The sequence below is a fragment of the Antennarius striatus genome, chromosome 8 (assembly GCF_040054535.1).
Source record: "Antennarius striatus isolate MH-2024 chromosome 8, ASM4005453v1, whole genome shotgun sequence".
Classification (NCBI taxonomy): domain Eukaryota; kingdom Metazoa; phylum Chordata; class Actinopteri; order Lophiiformes; family Antennariidae; genus Antennarius; species Antennarius striatus.
This window is the reverse complement of record NC_090783.1, coordinates 8,491,591-8,514,661: the sequence shown is the minus strand read 5'-3', so window position 1 is coordinate 8,514,661 and position 23,071 is coordinate 8,491,591. Positions and strand designations below refer to the sequence as shown.

At 40.6% G+C, this 23,071-nt stretch overlaps 1 protein-coding gene across 1 annotated transcript in view; it reads left to right on the top strand.

Annotated features, from left to right (window-relative positions):
- The window catches only part of ctnna2 (catenin (cadherin-associated protein), alpha 2), a 373,379-nt gene that overhangs the window by 6,686 nt on the left and 343,622 nt on the right, over positions 1–23,071 (top strand). The window contains exon 2 of the mRNA XM_068321606.1: positions 16,445–16,551. Coding sequence (XP_068177707.1) covers positions 16,450–16,551 — 102 coding nt within the window. The 5' untranslated portion in view covers positions 16,445–16,449. The remainder of the gene's footprint in view (positions 1–16,444; positions 16,552–23,071) is intronic.

The window sequence follows — 23,071 nt, the reverse complement described above, 5'->3', positions numbered from 1 at the left end:
CTGAACAATTCTATGCACCTTTGTTAAGACTATCTGATCTGTACATCACCTCTCCACTAAGTTTTGAGGAAGATGTTTAATAATTTCTGCATAATTAGAGGAAGAAAAAAATCCATGATTCATCATTTGATCTCCATTTATTTCATTGGATTTGTTCTTTGTCCAGGTAAGTGCTTATTAAAACATAAAGGTGTTGGTGGAGGTTAACGAGCATCAGCCTAATAAATCTTCAGACAATTTCGTAGAGCTGCTGAAAATGCTGATGCACAATTTTGGACTGATGGAGGATATTTATTGATGCATTCCAGACAATTGAAGATATGCATTTTGAAAAGATGTGTTTTAATAATGTTTAACTTTTGCATGCTTGCATTTTGTTTTCAAAATTTTATCAAAAGGGTGCCTCAAGAATTTCAGGGGTTGTGCTCTACTTTGATCAGCCTATTTTGGCCGATGTGAGAACATAGTTCTGGAGAGGAGCGATATGACAGGTTGAGCCTTGACTTCTGCTTTTAGAGACTCCCCCACTGCTTCAAGCAAGTATGTGTATGTGCTTAACTGCACTGAATCTGGGTCAATGCAGTATCTGTGTGCATATTCGTTTTCCATAATGTCAAATGACAGGGATTGTAGTCACAAAGTTTGTTGCGTGGAAAAGGATCATTGCATTTTTTTCATTGTAAGCAGTTGGAATTGCAGACTTACTGTTAACAAATATGCAATTTTTGTTCAAAACTCTAAAAATCACCAGTATGTATGGTTTTAAATACTTTTCTTTTTATCCTCAAACAGTTGTGAGACAAATAATAATCAGCTTTACACAGACTAGGAGTCCAGTTGCCTCTTAGCATATTGTGTTTCAAAGCTTTAAAAGGCAATTGTCAAAACAAAAATTTGAATCTTCTAGTTTTCAAACTTGGAACTATGGTGGAATTAGTCTCTTCCAAAATGCATTTCTTTTGCAAATAATAATAATGCAAAAACACATCATAGCTTAAACTAGCTGTCTCCAATGCATATGCATTTGGACATAATTTACTACATTTTTGAACCATTAAATTACTTATTCTGCTCATACATTTGTTGTGTAATTATTTTGTTTATCTATAAATCTCCATTAGGATTTCATACATCATATAGTGTTATAGTTGTAGCACTTATTGTGACCTTATTTCTCTGCTGCCTGAATGCTTATCATGTATTAACCTCATTTGGTAGTACATTCGTGTGAATTAATCCGTATCAACTTGGAATCACGGAGGGATGAGTCTTGATTTCTGACGATTAAAGCAGAAGTGAAATAAAATTCAGTCTTTGCACGTGCATGCACGCACGCATGCAGGCACACACACACACACACACACACACACACACACACACACACACACACACACACACACACACACACACACACACACACACACACACACACGTTTGCAGAACTCTTGGTTGACCTGAGTACCTCCATTCGCAGTTTGAGAACTACCTTTGCAAACTTCCTCCCTGTGTGTCTTGCAATCACCAAAGTCTTATTCCATAGGGCCAAAGCAAACCTTGGAAGCTGCTCTGCTGCACTGACTGGCACAGATTCCTGCTTTGCCCTCCAGCCTCAGGGTCTCAGAACTGAGTGGATTAACTTTGTTTTTGATGGAAATGCCCATCGAAGAGTTGCCAAAAAATGGTTTCTGTGTGCTCACCACTTCACAGCTGCTCCCTTCATCTTGGTCAGTAAAATGCAGTACTAGCCAAGAAACAGTTTCTAAAAGATGAATCAATACCAACAACAGTTGTCATCAGAATTCAAAAGCACATCTGTTCTGCTTCCACTTGAACTGTACATGTACTCACAAAGATCAAGGTCTTGTTAATAATTTGAAACTTAGACAAACTTCAAACAGGATATGAGCAGGAGCTAACAGTACTAACACTTCACATTTGCCAGATGACAAACGTGCCAAAAACACTCAACATCCAATGGGATAACTTCATCCAAATGGTGAAGAATTATAAAATTGCTTATCTGTATTTATGCATTCATCATTTGCTTTCTGTGACATTTGAAAAGAAACAACCAACCTAAAAGTATTAATTAAAATGCAAAGTTCAATTGGTGTTCAAACAGTCCTCACAGATTCAGATAACATAAAAATATACAAAATCCACAACTGTTGTCTTTATTCATCATTCCATGATGAAAAATGAAGAGATAATAAACATAATGAAATAGTACATTAAATAAAATACACGTCAAAAGAAAAACAGATTTATCATTGACATACTATATTTGGGAGCAGCTAGATCTCTTCTTTCAGAGGGTTTTCCATGAGTTTATCCTATTGGTGGATGAGGTCTTCATCGTGAAAGGGATTCCTGAAGATTTGTAAATATTTTCATTCATTCTGGTCATGATATTCCTTGAAAGTTTAATCTGAAACAACTGAACTTCTGCTTGGGCTTGAAGATTTTATAAACTCTTATCAACTCTCATCAGCTGATGTTCTCATGTTCCTTTAGGGCTTCATCAGCCCTAAAGGAACATCTGAAAGTATCTGTAAAAACCTCACCAATCTCAGAACTGAGGAAGACTCCTGGGTGTGAGGTTTGAGAGGTAAAATGTCTTCAAACCTTAAATAAAAATCCAGTTGCTTCAGCTTCAGCCTTCAAGGCAATGTCTTCTTAGCATTTAAAACAACAAGCACGCAAACGGAGCCTTTAAAGCAGGATGACAAAGTTGTTATGGCGCTTGATCCTAGCGGAATTTTCGACATTGGCATGTCACAAACTTGACTTTGGGAATCGTTTTAACTTGCAATAAAAGTGTATATAATATGTCAACTTTTTAAGACCATCAGATGTGATGTAAGGTAAGAGGCACTGACTGATTTTGCACAGTGGTATACTGCAGATATATGACAGGCAGGTTCTAACCTACATTTAGATCTTGATCTCTGTCAAAATACTTGTCACAATCCTGCTGATGGACTAAGTCTTTTATGCTTAATGGAGGATACAGCTTTCCTGCATAAATCCTGTAAAGCATGCAGAATTGCTTTGGTTTCTGAATTGCACTATACAACTTAAGTTGCCTGAACTTGTCGTCGTGCCTTACTACTGGTTGTTGCTGAGGATGCTAAATTATATACTGTTAAACACTTCATGTTATTCTGAAGACAAACTCTCAAACCTATTGTGTATTTAGAAAAGCAGCAAGCTATCAGCTCTCTTAGCTTTTAGCTGTTTTATCCAAATACAACGTACAGCTGCTGCTCCCTTCCAAAAACTCTTCTTTCAGTACAATTTTTCATCTTTGGTTCCTTTTGCCATTTATCAGGTCTTTTCAGGTGTTTGTTAGAATAAAAAAAAAAGTTCTCCTATCTGGAAGTATGAAGGGATGACGTTCAAAAAATCCATTGAAATACAGTGGCATGAAGAGAAACAGTTTCACATTATCTGACCTGGCTCCTCTAATTGTGCATTATACCGGACAAATATATTCGCTCATAGCTGGCCCGTTAGTTTTTACTTCACAAAGTACATACTGTTTATTGTCACTAATCTGTATTTAATGGAAAATGATCTGAAAGCACTTCATGTAGTATAACATTGTTCTTTTTTCTGGTATTGCCAACTTTTAATACTGTGGAGTGGCTCTGTTTGACAGGTGCTGAGTCAATTCAGACAAACGCAGGTGTGCCTCAGCAAATAATCTGTCTTAACGGTCACTGCACAGTTCTTGTCTAAATGCATGCATTATTCTGTCATGGAAATTTGTAGTTATTCACCTTCAATACCAAAGCACAGAATGTGAATGGCAGAGCACCCCATAGGGATTTTAAGTTTATATTTTAATCATAGCAATTAATTTTGCAGTTCACAATACAGTACATCATGCATGTGCATTACATAACCCTTAACACAATTCTATGAACGGCAAAGGATATACCCTCAAATTCAAAAAAAAGGAAATGCTCATATGGATGATTGATATGAAATGCCGCTTCAAATAAGGCGCTGTCCCCCTTCCAAGTTGTTAGTTTGGACGTACCACAAAGGAGCTGCCCGCCACTCCCCCTTATGTGTGTTTGTGTGTCCAGGGCCTGTACACACACATATACTGTATGTGTGTGTGTGTGTGTGTGTGTGTGTGTGTGTGTGTGTGTGTGTATATATATATATATATATATATATATATATATATATATATATATATATATGTGTATATATATATATATATATATATATATATATATATATATATATATATATATATATATATATATATATATATATATATATATATATATATATGCATGATTTGAGTAACTAAAGTGTGCCACTAATTTTCCTTCGGGGATTAAAATAGGTATATAAAATTTAAAAAAATTGTAAAAAAAAAAGAAAGAAATAATTTTTTCAACATGTGACTAATGCGGGCATAAATGTTCAGCAGGCTTTTGAAAAGTCACATTTTTTCTTTTCAACATTGATGACAGGTAGAAAGAATTCCAGCTTGGGAATCACTGCTCCTAAGCAGAAATGTTCCTTGTGGGCTTGAAAAAAATGTCTTGGTTTGTCCCTTGGGATGTTTTAGTTTCAACCCAAGCTGTGAGTTCCCACAAGGTTGCACCTCTTGTTAGAAAGGTAACACTGGTCACAAACGACTCCCTTTTCTCTTGCTTCAGTGTTAAGGTTTCTATTACAGGAATTCATCTACACTTTATTCTGTGGTTTGTCAAAGAGTTGCATTGATGATTGCAATATATTGTGATTATTGTGAGAAATGGCAATATAAATATAAATATAAATATATAAATTGAAATATATCAGACAAATTCAAACAATAACAAACCAGAGGTGAACAGAATAGCTTGTTAATACTAAAATTAAGTGGAGAACTACCCATCTAGTTCCTTGTAGATGAGACGATGTCGTGTCGCTGAGGCAGGGGGAACACCAGAGCAAGCATACACAAACAACCACTCACGCACCCACTCAAACCTACAAACAATTTGGAGGGATCATTTCACCTATGGAAGCCAGAGCACTCTGAGAGAACCCACGCAGACACCGGGAGTACGTAAAAACTTCACAAAGAAAGGAATCCAACCCAGAACCGTCTTGCTGTGAGGCAACAGCGCTACCCACTGCACTTAACACAATAAAACAGTGAAACTAAAGAAAAATGTACCAGACCCAATGTACCCAATCATTTGGTGCGTTCTGTAAACATACTGAAGGGTTACCAAACCTGTAGACACACACACACACACACACACACACACACACACACACACACACACACACACACACACACACACACACACACACACACACACAGACACACACACACAGCCTGGTTAACACCTGGTCAATTAAGGTAATTACCTCCATTAGTAGTTGTCTCTGTTCCATGTCATCAGCATTATTTGCAGAGAAGTGTCGACACAAGCAGAATCTTAGATACAAATTATGTAATGGCTAAGAAAAAAACAAATGGTATTAAGAAGACCTGATATTAGGTAAAAATTAACTTAGTTACAGCAACTTGTAAGGGGACGGTGCTTTTTCAAGGGTATCTTGGCAGTGCTTAAGAGGTGAACTGGCACCTTTCCACTGCCAGTTTTGGTCAATGTGGGTCTTGAACCGGCCACCCTCTGGTCCCCGGCCCTAGACCCAGTGGACTAATCTATTCCCACTACAAAAGAAGCATGTGACATGACTACAGACTACATTATTGCTCCCACACTGTGGCAACCAATGAAAAACAAGCAATATTCAATCATGAGTGAATGGGTGTAAAATGTTTGTCCTGGTGATCTTAGCTATTGTGTAAACACGCCTCTTTTTCACGCTTCCGAGTCAAATTTTCTTGCCACCATCCACAGTTCAAATTTTGTTCTGGACATTTGTTTACAATCCTGCAAACGGAGAGTTATGGGGAGGTATATTATCTAAGCTACAGTAACTAAAACTGTGTGAATTTGAAGAAAAAAGTGTGTGAACCCAGCCATCAGCGGGAGTGGCTCAGTGTTAGACGGCGGAAAAGTCGTCCAGCGGGAGGTGTCAGCTCACCTCCGGAGCACTGCCGAGGTGCCCTTGAGCAAGGCGCCGCCTCCTTCACAAATTGCTTATGAGGGTGGCACCATGAAGGAGCTGCCTGCCACTCTACCTCCCTTTGCATGCCTACAGGCCCCCTTGTGTGTGTGTGTGTGCTACAGGGGCCTGTACTCACTAATATGTGTGCATGAGTGTGAACCATTAACTAGAGTGTGCTTTCTTAACTTCCCTTTGGGGATCAAATTAATATATAAACATAAATTAAAAAAAATGTGATGAGCAATACTACATATAGATTGTAAGAGATTGATGAAACAGACATTAATAAGACTGAATCAAAAAAATCAACTTAATGCAATTGCTGTAATGCTAGTGTTCCATTTATTGTATTAGGCCACGGTGGTCAGTGGTTTGAACCGCAGCACTAAGTGCAAGCAAGACAAATGCAAATATATCTTTTGATACTGTAGCATCATGAATGGCTGCTGAGCTCTGGAATGCAGAAGCTGCTGCAGCGCAGATTCTAAGGTTTTTTGACCGAACGGATCACGCTACACACATAAAAAATATTTTTTCTTCTATTTTTCATAATGATGAATAACATATATGTCGCTTAAAATTAACTTTACTTTTCCTTTAATAATTTCTTGCACTGCATTCAGGTCTGCTGCTGATAATGCATAGTGTATTATTGTCCTACAAAACAATATGCATACCCTGATACTTGGCCTTATCAATATCCAGCCATGTCCACATCAATAAATAAGTAAGCTAATGAGCTGATATTAATTAGTACAATTATCACAACAGAGGAAACCATGGGTCAGGCATCCATTTGGGGAATTCAATGGTGGATTTGCAAAGAAAAGCCAACTTAGCATTGAGTCCAAACTATTTCACATGAAATGGAAGGTGCATTTTGACAAGTCCCATTAACTGGTGAAGGTAGCATTTGTCATTTGTGCTTCGCCAGTAGTCACATGATCAGAGCAGCTTTAAATTACCAAAACAGAAAATTGGCCTCTATCAACTTCAGAGATTGCACATTTTGACCCAGCATAGCATGGCTCTTCACTGTCACTCTGGGCACTGCTGCTGACTGGTGAATTGTGGACTTTATTGTCTCTATAGTACACAGATGTCAATAAACATTTGCTGATTACTAAATGTATGTGCATTGCCCTGCAACGGCAGAGTGCCACACCTGTCTTGTGAAAAACCTGATTTTTTGTCTTAATTCAAAGTGTATGCTTGCAAGGACAGAATAGGTCTTTAGATGGCTTAAATTACTGCTAAAATATATGTATATATCTGGGGCTGCTTATCATCTCATTTCAAAGTTTCTGTTTTATGTGCATATTTTAGAAACTCTTCACACAGGTTGTTTACTGTTCACCAAATCCCATTTAAAACCAACTTTTTATACTATGGTCCCCATGATTCATGGCAGACTAGATTAATTTTAATTTGCTTGTCAAACATGGTGTTGAAGATAGAAAACTCCTCTTCAAGTGCATAGGCAACTTGCAAACCAACATGTCTAACAAGACTTTCATTAAAACGATCATTCTTTCAACAGACTAATATTTTTTAGCAAGTCACTTCTTATTTTATATAAAAAAAATCAGGTTTTATTGTTGATCATATTGGTGTCTTCCTAGCATTTGTGATAACTTCCTTGATCGTGATCTGACTAACACAAAATAATTAATCACCCAATTCATTCATTCATTCATTCATTCATTCATTCATTCATTCATTCCCTGATTTGCTTTTTTCTTTTTCATTTTTCATGGCTAACGGTCACCAAATTTGGAATATTAAAACAGTAGTGAACCAAATCTGACATCAAGGATGGTGAAGTTGTTGAAACTCTTCATCCAAAAGGTATATCTAGCAATGCTGGTTGACTCAAATTCAAGTTCAATGCAAAACAGTCAATTGGCAAGTGAGGACAACAGAGACTCCTCTTAATGTGGAGGCTGAACTCTACCAAAAAATGTTTTTTGATGTTTATTGGATGTCTTTTTAATATTTTCTTTCATATGCAGTTTCAATGAAATTGCTGTGAAGTACAAGAGTAAATGAAATAGCTTTAAGTCTACTCTAAGGTCACTGGAGTCCACATAAAAGGCTTGAGCTAATAGGGAAAAATGTATGCTCCAATAAGCAAAATGAATCATCAATCAATTGGCCTTAGTGCCCTTAGGCTAAAGCGATCAAGCATCCCTGATGGAAACAGACATTAATCCAATTATTTTAGTCAAAATTTACTCATTCCTGATTTTTTTAACTGAACTGCAAATTGTACCATTGTGTCAGAAGAGTGTACAGAGGAGCAAGCCTCTGAATTTAAAAATGGCTTTTTGTTTTTAATTTTTGTTTTTGTCCTAAAGGATGTATTGGGCAACTTGTGGTCATCTATACATGACAACTTTTTGCAAACACTGGGAAAGTAACAGAGAATTGAGTACTCACTTGTTATCACAATGATACATCTATGTTTTGACTTGCAAATAATGCTTAAAACCGAGATGAACCCACTGTAATAAATAAATAGAGGGAACTGTACCCTTGCATTTTATGGCAACAGCAGGCTGAAATGATTAATGAGCCTTGACAACTGAAGAGTTATTTAAGCCAACATACAAACAAGTAACCTAATTAACAACAAAAGCTACATTTTGGCCTGCATTTCTTGACATGCTCTGCAGACACAGTATCTACAATTGAATGATGAATTTACCAATGAGTGTGCTGCTTTCCAGCAATGAAAACAAAACAAAACTGGACAGCATTTGTTGAAACTAGCAGGACCTCCATCTGGGACAGTGAGTCATGTTCTTCTTTGTGTTAATTTTTTATACTTTAGAAAGCAGTGATATATTAACTTTGTGTCATAGCTATTTCACTTGGCATAGTGAACCACTTGCCTCATTGTAATACTTTCTAATGCTGTCAAGTCTTGTTGTTCCTTGTGTTAGTTCGCAATTGTCAAACATGTGACAAATCCAATGTTTATGTGTGTTTTTCACATTTCTAAAGGCAATCCCTAAAGTGAACTAAAGGGAATTTTTTTTCCCTTAAACTCAAACCTGGGCCAGAGGGAAGCAATCAAAAACAGATTTTCTAGAGGAAATAAAGACAATAATGTGAAATATTTACTTCACGTATTACAACTGACACATACTGTAAGTCTTCACTAATACTTTGCACTATGTTTGATGTTGGAATACTTTCATATTTATTAAGGTTGGGGTGTTAATGTTGAGTGTCTGCATAGAGGTATGACTGCTGTATGTGATGTGGATATGCTAGTCAGGGGACAAGAAGCTACTGTATTTTTCTGTAGGAACAGGGAGCCTGTACGAGCTTTCAAAATCACTAGTAGCAAATGTATAGTACCTTGGGAGAACCATGCTGTTTATTCCTGGTTATTCTTAAGCCCTAAATATCTTTTTATACCCTTAGTACACATGCAGACACTTAAGACAACCTACACTCATCAGTGTTGCTAATACGAGCATGACCAGCTGTGTGTCTGAGACAGCAACCAAAGTGGTGCAAGAACAGAAACACAAATTGTGTGTTAAAAGTTTGTTACCATAAAATATATCATTGAGGTATCATTGTGATTCATCCCTTGTTTTGTTAATCAGAACAACTGAGTATGCTAAATAATGACATTGCACATGACACCCTTTTCAACGTGACTGTCAGCTGTTCGTGTTTTCTCTGTGGGATAGCCTACTTTGTTTTCCTTCCTGTATATCATGGTCTTCAGAAACAAGTTTACAGCTTGTACAGATTGATTTTTTAATGTTGGTACACTGCAGTGAGTATAAGCAACAACATCATGCAGATCATCTGTGATGTAATTATATTGTTACGATGTGATTTCTATGTCTTGTTTTAAATTTGATCTCTTTTAGCTGAGCCTAGTAATAAAACTGGCATACACTAAAAGTCCTGGCATTTAATTGTGAACCCATTTCTGGCCACCTTTTCTAATATTGTTCAATGATTCTAACATACAGTTATAGTTCATAATTGACTTTGGTGAACAATTAATTCATTAATTAAGTAATTACAATTAAGCTTCAGCTTCTTTTAGGCTTAAAATGACATGTCATAGTCAGGAAGCATCAGGAAGCATCAGGATGGTAACTGGTCGAACTTTTGAACTACAATATAATAGTTAGGGCCATTTGTTAGAAAATAACAATATATACATCTTGGCATGGGAAACAAGAAGCCATCTCTGTCAAACTTGAACAGCCATCCCTTAAAGAGGAGGAGGCCTTTCCCATCTTCTGTCCCTCATATACAATGCAGTTTTGGTTTCCCTCCCCAGGAAGCTCAAATGCCATTTGCATGACTGTGGGGAGCAAGACAGACAACTATCACCGGAACAACTGCCAGGTGACTCTGATCTCTAAGGCCATGTCCACATGGTGCCAGATCTTTGAAAATGCAACTTTTTTCACCCATAGGTTAAACCTATTTCACTGGATTTCAACAATTATCTTTGTGATGAACGACACCCCCCCTTTTTATTTTTTCTTTCCCTCATCAGCACAGCAAGCATCATTCCATCCCTTACATTACATAAGTCATACATATAACTGACATTAGACAACATTTAATTCACCGGCACATGTACAGTCCTGAAATGTATGTTTCAAAAACATAAATTTCAGAAAGAAATTTTTGAAACATAAAGGCCAAAACACGAAAGGTCAAATAGTGTGGCCTTTCATCAAAAGGCCACACTATTTTGATGAAATTGGGATGATAAAACAATAAGGAGTGATTTCATACAGGTTGCCAGATTTTGTACTGTTCATCTTAATCCACTGCATACAGCATTCAGGACCTCTGGCCCAGATCTGTCATTCTTATTCACATTCGCTATTCCCTTCTGCCTCATTGGCATTGGCACTAGACTGTGCCAGTCCCAGCTGGCCCATTCTGAAATTGCTTACTGTAGAAACGCACTCCCACAGTAAAAAAACAAAAACTGCTACTCTCCATGCCAGCTGTTCGGTCCTCACATTTACCTAACATAACCTCACCAATATTAATTAATTTCTTTGTTTAGAAAAATTGTGTTCAAAATACATCCTGGTACTTGCTACTAATTTATTTATTTGTATGGTTACTTTTTACTGTGTTTTGTTGTGAGCAGTTACCAACAGAATTTCAAAACATGTTTGTTTGAAATATTAAAATATTGCACCACTAACAGAATGTTGGCTCTGTCTTGTGAGATTTGACTCCGCATTGTCCCTTCAAAAGCCTTCGGAAAGTGGATCTTGTAGAGGGGTACACCGAACATAACGACATAAGGAGCCAAAACAATATCATATGACATACATGAATCTGTCTCAAAATTTTTTATACTAAACTCTTCACTTCACTTAGGCCCTGTCCACACGATGACGGATTTTTTTGAAAACACAACTTTTTAAAAATGAATCGAAACGATTCGCGTCCACGCGACAGCGTTTTCAAAAAAATCTCCGTCCACACGTAAACACAGCAGTGCGTTTTCGAAGATGGCTATAAGCATGCCAAACCATGTGGTGGCAGTATTGAGTCAAATTTTATCCAATCCGTGTTTTGTTGTCACTTCCGTTAGAAATTAAAAGATGGCGCCGGGATCGTTTGTTTAGACAGAAAAGGAGGTAGTCAAGGGGGCATCACCGAAGTCCCGGCTCTGACTGAGCTGCTCTCAGACGGTACAGCAGACTGTAGGAGCACAGGTGATTACGTAGCAAAACATAAGGAACTCTCAACAATTCCATTAATGAAGTTTGACTGACTGACTGATCTCAGTAGTTCCTAACTATCTGGCATCGGAAATAACCCACTTTAAACTTAATTGGTCTTAAAAATGCCATTGTGCTGTCATTTGGAATCTAGTGACGGTCCATTCTATTAGTCTGTGGAAACACACGGAGAAACTGGCATAAAGGTGAATGAAAGACCCTCAAAGCTGAACTTCCAGCCCTTTCTGAAATTTCAAGAGCAGAGTCACTGACACAAAGATGTCTGGTGTGCTGCAATTGATTTACAAATGTAGTTGATAGCTCTGGGCGGCCGGCGGAGGGGCACATTCAGGCTTGTGTTTCTGTTTGCAGCGATGTGCTGTGAGATTCACGGCGGTGAGACACTGACGTTAAACAGTGTCACATTTGCCAGTAAATTAGCAGCCTGACATTAAAAACTAGTTAAAAAATTGTTTAGGACACACAGCAGCAAATAGCTGCACCTCACCTCCGACTGGACTACCGATCGATCGAAACAATATTTAATTAATAAACGAAGATGAACATCAGAGTTTAAATATCTGCTTCGAACTTCATATCAGGAAATAATCCGCTCTGTTTGCACTAACTGCACTCGTAATGAATTTAACCAGTTTTTAATGTCAAGTTTTTTAATATGCGTGTTGACTTCTTTCGAAGATGGCAAAGTGATCAAGTGATCAGGTTTCCTTGATGAGGCTCAGAATGGCTTATTGACATAACAATAGGGGCCATCCGAAGGTAGTCAGGAAGTCATGAATGCAATGATGACTGCCTGAGCAGTGCGGCTCTATCTAGTGGACGGATTGCGCAACAACAGCCGCTGCAGTTTATCAAATACATTTTGTTTATTTTTTATTGTGTGCGCCTTATAATCCGGTGCGCCTTATGTATGAAATAAATTATAAAACAGACAAACACATTATTGAGGGTGCACCTTATAGTCCAGTGTGCCTTATAGTGCGGAAAATACTGTATTTGTCTTGGACATGTGTAACCCAGGTGAAGAAACAATTCATTTGGCATTTGTAGTCGTCTCCTAGCGACCGTCGGGGCATCACATGACCCCACGCAGCCTATCGGTACCCATAACACGGCGTCCCAGGAAGTGAGTCGGGTGATGCGAGAGGGGCCGTGAGGAGACGGACAACGCCGAATTCTTAGTTTTGATTTCACTGTGACAACACTTGAAACGTTATTGATTTATTGCCTGAATGTCAATTTGTGAGAGCCAACTACAGTGTGACTACGTTCGTGAAATGGCGGAAGGTTTGGATGGCGAGCTAAGGAATTAAAAGAACTTGGAAAAAAATCCTTGTGAACTGAATTTTGCGGTCTGTCCCTTTTTTGACTACACTGACCGGTGATCGCATAACAGTAGACTGCCCCTCTATGTAAGGACGTAACAATTCCGCCAAGGACAGAAGCGAGGACTGGGACATGCGAAAATTCTCACGCCATTCCTCTGGGAGAACGACTTCCATCTCAAAGTTGTCCCACCAAATGGCATTGCGTTCCGGTCTGACTCAAAACTGGTGTCGGCGTCTTTGTCTTGAAACATGTCTTCGACGTGGAGCAGTGCTCCAACGGAAAACAGCCAACCTTCTTTTTTGCTCTCTTCGCTGCAGCAGCAGCAATTCTGCTTTGAGACACAAGATAGCTATAAATGTGTGCAAGAATGCTGCCATCAACAAGCTTCGTACATCCATTATGTTTTTACACACGGGCCCATAAATATGATGCCACAGCGGTTTTCGTTGTAGGCATGACGTCAGCGTTTTTAAAAGTTGCGGATACACCGTCCACACGACAACGCAGACCCAGCGTTTTTAAAAAAAATCCACCTCGGCCAGCATTTTTAAAAAGTTGCGTTTTCATTCCGGATATCTGCGTTGTCGTGTGGAAGGCGTAAACCCAACAAAAAAGTTGCATTTTTAAAAATCCGTCATCGTGTGGACTGGGCCTTACTGTCTTGCTGGAATATTCTAATACACAACACTATTATTTTTTACTGAACTACTATCAACACATGTGCACTCACTAACACCTATAGACAACAATATTTAGAAAATTAGTCTATTTAACCAATTTTATCAAAACATATTGTATGCAATATGACTTGTACTGTACATACCTTTACTTCTATAGTGGGAATGAAGAGTCCTGAAGGACAGCTGTGTACCAACAGTATGAGTGTCCACTGGGTCAATTTGGCACGCCACGTCCTTTGAAGCCGTAGGCTGAATGGATGCACAAGGAAAAGGGACACTAATTTCAGAACACCAATGTTCTGATTTTGGATAAGGCGGACAGACCTATGTGCGTTGTTGCTGTGACGCCGAACAAACAATCTAACACGTGCGCACACAATACGAAACAAAGCACAACTCCCTACTTAGCCTAGCATAAGTTGACTTTGCTGACAGATAATAGGAAAGAAAATATGAGACCAACTTCAGTGCGTTTTAGCTTTATACTGTAGGCCAGCACGCACACACGTGATCGGGCGTACACGCACACACACGCAATACTCAAATGCAATCAAAGGAGACCTCCCTACTTAGCCTAGCATAACATGACTTCATTCATCCTAACACACAACATGAAAAAAGATCAAATGTGAGCCCAAGTTATGTGCCTAGATACTGTAGGTCCAGCACACACACGTGTTGGAGCGTGCACGTAAACACGAAACAAAGCAGTACTACCTAAGTAGCCAAGTAGCACTTGATCACTCATGCTAACAGACAACTACAAAAAAGATAAATATGGTGAGACTTACCTGTGGCCAGGAGCAGTTCCTTGGTCCGGTATGGTTGGGAGTGAATCTTTAATGAGGATCAGTCTCAGGCAAAGCCACTTCTGTACTGACCCTCATTGCTAAAACAGGCTGGAGTGAAGTGGTTCCATACACAAACAAATGTGCAGGTGATGTAGCCGCACATTGCCATTAAAAAATGTAATGCAACCACGTTCTCTTCTGTTCTTCTTTGGATGGGATGAAAAATAAACACTGGTGTTGATTTTTACAATCAACAACTGAGAAACTTCATGTCTCCCTCTCACGGACGCCAGCAGACTGCTGCCTCACTTCTGACGCAAACAACTCCGTGTTGGGGATGGCCACGCTCTTGGGCATGTCAACCAATCCATATCGTCCAATATTCTGTCCAATAGCACAGAGTCTCTAGTCTGACGTCAAGAATGGCTATTCTAGCGCAATATGATCAATTTGAGTCGTTCAGAGCCATGACTTCCTAAAACCCCAAATATTTATTGAGGCAGTTAGCGTTTGTTTACCAGATTCTAGAAGTTGGTCGGGTTAGGGAGGACCACTATGTATACCTAGAGACCTGAAAAAGTGTGATTTTCATAATAGGGCCCCTTTAAGTGTGGAGTAATCCTTGAAAGATTTTGTCATTACTGATCCTTGACAGATTATTTCGTTATTGTAAAAGAAAGCATGAAACAAAGAGGGATGCTGTCTGTGGAATGCAGTAACTCTAATAAATTTAATATTTTGTATAATGGGACTAAACACTGTTTAAATGGAAATCTGTTGCTATTTTTTCACTGTACTTTCACTTTATAAAAAGGGTCTTACTACTATACATTCATCTCCTCAATATCCATCCATTTTCTGCCACTTCATCCGCCTCAGCGGGTCACGGGGAGCTGGAGCCTATCCCAGCTGGCATAGAGCGTGAGGCGGGGGACACTCCGGGTACGACGCCAGTGCACCGCGGAGCCACACTCAAAGACAGACAACCATGCACACACACACTCACTCCTATGGGCAATTTGGGACCGGCCAATCAACCTGAAGTTCGTGCTTTGGGAGGTGGGAGGAAGCCAGAGAACCTAATATGTATCAATCAATTCATTGCATCTGTCATCCACTGTTAGCATTTAAGACCTTTCACAGTGATTCTAGAATTTTGATATTTAATATTTTTATATTTTGTTACAGCCGGCTCATGGACCTTAACAAAACAAGGGAGATGTATGGCGGGTGGCTCCAAAAGTTAACAAAGTTTATTGAATACAGGCAAATTAACACCAATAAATTAACACAAATAGTAACATCGCACTAATCAGAAGTCCAGGGATCATCCAAGTCTTCAACCAAACCATCTGCTAGGGAAAAGTGATGCGCCCTGGTGAATTGGCAGGCGGGGTTGGATAACCTGGGAATACCAGTCAGGTGTTCCCAGTTACTTTATTGTGATGTTGCTCAGCTGTGGACCTGTAAAACTAAGCAGACAGATCTGGAAGGACGAAGGCCTGAGGTTGTGACAATTTGTCTTGAAATTTTGATTTTTTTATTTTGTGCGTACCATCATCAATATTCCACAATGTTCCTAAGCTGTTGTCAAGGAAAAGTGAGTTAGCATCTAGAAAAAAAAAAAGACGCAAAGGTTGGAAGTCTCGTGTGGTCACGATCCTTCAAATAATATATTTTATTTTGTATAAAATTGTGAATGGTTGCTTTCAGTGTTAACACCACCAGTCAGGCAACATCAACATCACCACAGCAATAAATAGTTTAATTATCAATCTACTTTTGTGTCCAACAGAGACCATGACGACTGCCACCTCCCCAATCCTGTTGAAATGGGATCCCAAGAGTCTTGAAATTCGTACCTTGACCGTGGAGAGACTTCTGGAGCCCCTGGTCACACAGGTATGACAGTTCCTTCTGTAATTCATTGGCAGCTGAAAAGTTGCCACCCCACTGAACTTTCAATAAAATCTGAAGCTGTGTATCAGCTGTTTTTTAGTGGATATATGTTCTTTGTATGAGGCAATCCAGTCCAATACTTTGTGATGTTCTTAAGGATTTTTATACAGTTATATTTGTAAGATGGTGGTATCAATTACAAGGCATTAATAAAAAGCAAAATGCTTGATATTGCTCTGTATGATAGACGAGTTATTTGTCTTTGGATATAGCTTTTCTTGATCATTATGAAGATGTTAAACTGATTTGAGTTGCTGCCAGGAACTTTGGCTCATCAACCTCTTTGTCTTCCATTCTGGACAGATGGTGGAATACAGATAGATAGATAGATACTTTAATAATCCCGGAGGAAATTGAACATATCCACTGCTCAGGCATTACATAATGAATAAATGAATAAATACTGGGTAAACACCAGGAAAAAAGAAACACAAGACATACCACAAGACATACAATACACTAACAGACACATGTAGCATTAACAGGACATATACTAAACTATAAAATATAAACAGTATAAAATTAAAATATAAAATTAAAATATAAACAGTATAACATTAAAATATAAACAGCATAAAATTAAATACAATACATTCAACCGCATGCTGACCTCACCACCCCCCACCCCCCACCGCTCCTCGTGAGAGAGCCTGAGAGACCTCAGCCTCTCTGTGGAGGCGCTGTTTGACAGCAGTCTGCCGCTGAAGGTACTCCTCTGCTGGGAGAAGGTGGTGTGCAGGGGGTGGCTGGTGTTGTTCATGATAGCCCTGACTTTGGACATGGTCCTGCTCTCCAGAAGCATCTCCACAGAGTGTAGGCTCAGCCCGACCACTGAGCCCACTCTGGGGATGAGTCTGTTAAGACTCATCCGCAGAGCTGATGGCCCTGCCACCCCAACACACAATGGCATATGACAGCACACTAGAAACTACGGACTGATAGAACATGAGAAGCAGCATAGGACAGATGTTAAAGGAGGCCAGCCTCCTCAGGAAGTACAGTATTTTCCGCACTATAAGGCGCACTGGACTATAAGGCACACCCTCAATAATTTGTTTGTTTTATAATTTATTTCATATATAAGGCGCACCGGATTATAAGACGCACACAATAAAAAATAAACAGAGCTACCCCCCCCCCCAGAGCTAACAATTACATTTGCAAATCAATTGCAGCACACCAGACACCTTTGTCTAGCAGTGACTCTGCTCTTGAAATTTCAGAAAAGGCTGGAAGCTCAGCTTTGAGGATTTTTCATTCACCTTTATGCCAGTTACTCCGTGTGTTTCCACAGACTAATAGAATGGACCGTCACTAGATTCCAAATGACAGCACAATGGCAATTTTAAGACCAATTAAGTTCGATGCCAGATAGTTAGGAAATACTGAGATCAGTCAGTCAGAGCAGGGACTTCGGTGATGCCCCTTGACTACCGTTGTTAGGAGGCGTGGGCACTAGTGCCTTGTGAGGGTGCTCCTCTGGTGGCAGAGTGCGGCATGACTGGCGGCCAGACTGCCGGCTTTTTTTCAGCGATCATGTTTTTAACAAATATTAATATATTACTGTAATCCATATATAAAACACACTGGATTATAAGGCGCACTACGGGTTTATGAGAAAATTTTAGGATTTTAGGTGTGCCTTACAGCAGTGGTCCCCAAGCCCCTGGCCGCAGACCGGTACCGGTCCGTGGGTCATTTGGTACCGGGCCGCTCGGAAAGAAGAATTTATTTACATTACTTTCGTTTTATTTATTTCGGAGTCTGAAAGACGTTAAATTTGAAAAGTGACGTCTGTGTGGAATGACCCACTGACAAATTCATGCATCTGTCCCGCTTGACGGGTCTCGGTCATGTGACAGGTTATCAACACACACACAATGAAGGGCCCATAAACGCACCAGTGTTCTGGATTAAAGTCAAGGCAGATTATCCTGAGATCGCCCAAAAAGTATCGAAAACCTTGCTTCCATTTCCAACCTCCTGTCCTTGTGAAGCGATTTTCTGCTGTGACCGAAAACCAAACCAAACCAAACTGCGGAGTAGACCGGACGTATGGTACACACTTCAGGTGTCATTGTCTCCCGTTACCCCTAGATCAGCAGTCCCCATCCACTAATTCTCATTATTGTAATTACTATTATTTGATTGACTTGTTCACCTTTCTATTGGAAATGATCAATATTTCTCCTGCGTTGAAAGCACTGATTGTAAGCCGCGAAATTTCAAAATAAACCTCATCAGTGCAGTCACTTGAATCGAGTTTTTAATGTAATTAATTCTTATAATTATTTCATTTACAGAGACAAAATAGAGATGTTGATTATCAATTTATGAAAAAAACTTTGTTTATTGTCTGTTGATGTCTACATTTTACATAAAACCACTGCGGACGATTTATTATTAGACTACAGCTGTCCTGGCATCATTAACGATTATTGAGCAAATGAAGGCCGGTCCGTGAAAATATTGTCTTAGATGAAACCGGTCTGTGGCGCAAAAGAGGTTGGGGACTGCTGCCTTATAGTGTGGAAAATACGGTACATCCTGCTCTGCCCCTTCTTGTACACACAGTCCGAGTTGAGTGACCAGTCCAGTTTGCTGTCTAGCCGCAGTCCCAGGTACTTATAGTTACCTACCTCCTCCACCTCACTGCCCTCGATGAACAGTGGTTGTGGAGAGGGAGGTGCCCGCCGGAAATCCAGCACCATCTCCTCCATCTTGGAGACGTTGAGATGGAGCTGGTTCTGCTGGCACCACTCTACAAAGTCAGCCACCAATGCCCTGTACTCCCCCTCATCACCCTCCCGGATACATGCCACAATCGCAGTGTCATCGTAGTACTTCTGTATGTGGCATGTATCTGAGTTGTGCTTGAAGTCCGATGTGTAGAGGATGAAGAGAATGGGGGGGAGCACGGTCCCCTGTGGCGCCTCCGTGCTGCTGGTCACCATAGAAGACAAACAGTCCCCCATACGGACATACTGGGGTCTGTCCGTTAGGTAGTCCGTAATCCAGCTCACGAGGTAGGGGTCCACAGCCATGGAGGTCAGTTTATCCTGCAGGAGCCGAGGCTGGATGGTGTTGAAGATGCTCGAAAAGTCAAAGAGGAGCACCCTGATGGCACAGCCCCTGGTGTCCAGGTAGGAGAGCACACGGTGGAGTAGGTACAAGACAGCGTCGTCAACCCCAACCTTGGCCTGATAGGCGAACTGGAAAGGGTCCATTGCTCCCTGCACCTGTGGATGCATGAGCTCCAGGACCAGTCGCTCTAGGGTCTTCATTACTTGGGAGGTAAGAGCGACCGGTCGGTGGTCGTTGAGCTCAGTAGGGCCTTTTCTTGGGTACAGGGACAATGCAGGAGGTCTTCCACAGTGACGGGACCCTCTCCAGCCGCAGACTAAGGTTGAACAATCGCTGCAGGGGGGTCGCCTAGTTCCGAAGCACAGGCTCGGAGGAGTCTTGGGTAGATCTTATCTGGTCCAGCCGCCTTATAGGGACGGGGTCTCCGCAGTGTTGTCATCACCAGGTCTGCAGTGATGATGGTCTCGGTTGTGGTGGGAGCAGGAGGTCGTGGCGAGGTTGGAAGTCCAGTGGTTGAGGTGGGGCCGCTGAGCTTCGCAGCTCCTGGAGTGGGCTCGGGAGAAGTGGCAGGGGCAGGGGTGGAAGGAGAAGTGGCAGGGATGAAAGGAGAAAAGCACAGGAGGAGGGAGCATCAGTGGAGCGGTCTGCAGGGCCGGGAGAGGCCTAGGACGAGGAGCCGAGAGTGGTGGGGGAGCTTAACCGATTGAAAAAGTTGTTTAGTTCATTCGCTCATTCACTATTCCCCTCTACAGTGCTGCGTCCTTTCCCGTGTCCGGTGATGGTTCTCATCCCATTCCAGACCTCCCGCACCTGGTTGCGCCCCAGCCGTTTCTCCAGCTTCCTCCCGTACACCTCCTTGGCCTCCCTCAGGCAGAGTCTCACTTCCTGCTGGGCCTTCCTTATCTCCTCCTCGTTCTTGCTCCTGAACGCTGCTTCTTCCTGTTCAGGACAGCCTTGACTTCCTTTGTTACCCAGGGTTTGTTGTTGAGGTAACACCTGACTGTCCTGACGGGGGCCACAGTGTCCACACAGAAGTTCATGTAATTTGTAAAACACTGAGCTACACCCTCAATATCCTCCCCATGTGAGCCCACGATGACATCCCAGTTGGTGGTCTGGAAGCAGTCCCTCAGCGTCTCCTCTGCTTCCAGAGACCACCTCCTGACCTGCCGTACTGTTGCTGGCAGCCGTTTCACCTGCGGAATGTAGGTGGGCTGTAGGTACACAAGTTATGATCTGATTTACCTAGTGGCGGGAGGGGGTGGCGGTGTATGCCTCCTTGGCATTAGTGTAGAACAGATTGATGGTTCTGTTCTTCCGGGTGGGGCAGTCTACACACTGGGCCATTGTAGGGAGAGATGAGTCCAGGGTGACGTGGTTAGTCACCGGTGATAATGACGAGTGCCTCTGGGTGCCATGTCCGAAGAGCAGAGGTGGTCGCACAGATGGTCTCTCGTGCAGTCTCAGGGTCCGCACATGGAGGGATGTAGACGGCAAAAATATTGCTTTGTTTGCTCTGATTTTCCATGACAAAGTTTCCAGCAGAGTTTGACATTATTTAGTTTTTTGTATAATTTTATTCAGCTCCTGAACTTGACCATCAAATCAATCTTGAGTCTTTTCTGTGTTGCTGGCACTTTCATGTGAACACAGGAGCATTTTTTGATTTATTTTTTGTCATTTGGACTCATTTAGGCTGAGCAACAAATTCTATGCAATTTTCCATTCTTTGATTTTAGTTGAAGTAAAAGGGAAGATTGAGGTGAACTGAAGTTCTCCTGAAGTCCACATGTCTTCAACATAGTGGTGACACGGGTATATGAAAATACCCTGAGGATAATGTCAAAGTCAGCAGATAATACTGAAAACTAAAAAATATTTTTGGTAGTTTTAGTTACCTCCACAATATACTCTGTGCACATGTTGGAAAAGTCCAGCATGTCTAAGTACTGGAGCATGATATCAGCCTTTCGTACAGGCTCTGCCAAGTTATTCTTCCTCTCCACTTCACTGATGGAAGAAACAGCATAATGTTCAGCTGACACGTGCTGGTGTTTTGATGTTGTCTGTATAAATTACTTATGAATTACTTAAACTCATGATATATTAAGCTTGTTGGTCTGATGTGTCAAAGGGCCTTCACAATGTTTCAATCATTTTAACTCATTCACTGACAGAAGCAAAAAGACTAGTGATTTATCCAGCGGTCATTTAATTTCAAATGATAATACTTCAGGAATGTTTTACTTCTGTAATCATGGTCTTAAAGCTGAACTGCCTTTTTTAGAAAGATTCAAATATTTCTGAAATTGGGCTGTGGTATTCCTTAAACACTCCATCTATTGGGTGATGTTTTGTGAGTTGGGTTAGGGTTAGTTGGGTTATGGTTGGGCAACTGGGAATAAACTTTCCTATATTACATCTAAACTGTACTTTGAAATCTGTTCTTGAAGATAGTTAAGGTGATAAAGAGGCTTTCTTAATTTCCCTTCGGGGATCAAACCAGTATATAAAATTTAAAAAAAAAAAAAATGTCCATACTTGATCAGAATTTAAAGTTAAAAGGTGTTTCCCAGTCATTTACTCAATCTAAAAAGCTGAAAGCACATTAAAATATGTCTCTTTAGAAGAAATCACAGTTGAGCGAATGCACTCATCTTGAAATAGCTAAGTTTGTACACATGTTTTTGAATAGACTCATTATTGTCATGGTAAAATAAACAAATCAGAGCAGATGTTGGGATTTTTCTACCTTCTGATTTATTGTGTGGGGGTCGTAAGCTTCAGTGATTGCTGGTCATCAAACATCACCATCTGCATCATTATCTAGGGCTATATAACATTATGGGTTTTTAGGCTTTAATTGGATTAGATAAAAAAAAAAATCCCATAGACCACTGTGAGGTTTTGCTTGGAAGAGTTAGTATATCCTGCTTGAAAGCGGTGATGTATTGTAATTGTCAGCGTTTGTGTGTTCATCCGTCCATCCATTTGCCCATTCGTTCTTTTTCTTTTCCTTTCGGCTTTTTCCCTTCATGGGTCGCCACAGCGAATCAATTGCCTCCATCTAGCCCTGTCCTTTGCATCCTCTTCTCTCACACCAATTACCTTCATGTCCTCCCTCATTATATCCATAAACCTCCTCTTTGGTCTTCCTCTAGGCCTCCTGCCTGGCAGTTCAAAACTCAGCATCCTTCTACCAATATATTCACTATCTCTCCTCTGGACATGTCCAAACCATCTCAGTCTGGCGTCTCTGACTTTATCTCCAAAACTTCTAACATGTGCTCTCCCTCTGATGTACTCATTCCTGATCCTATCCTTTCTGGTCACTCCCAAAGAGAACCTCAGCACCTTCATCTCTGCTACCTTCAGCTCT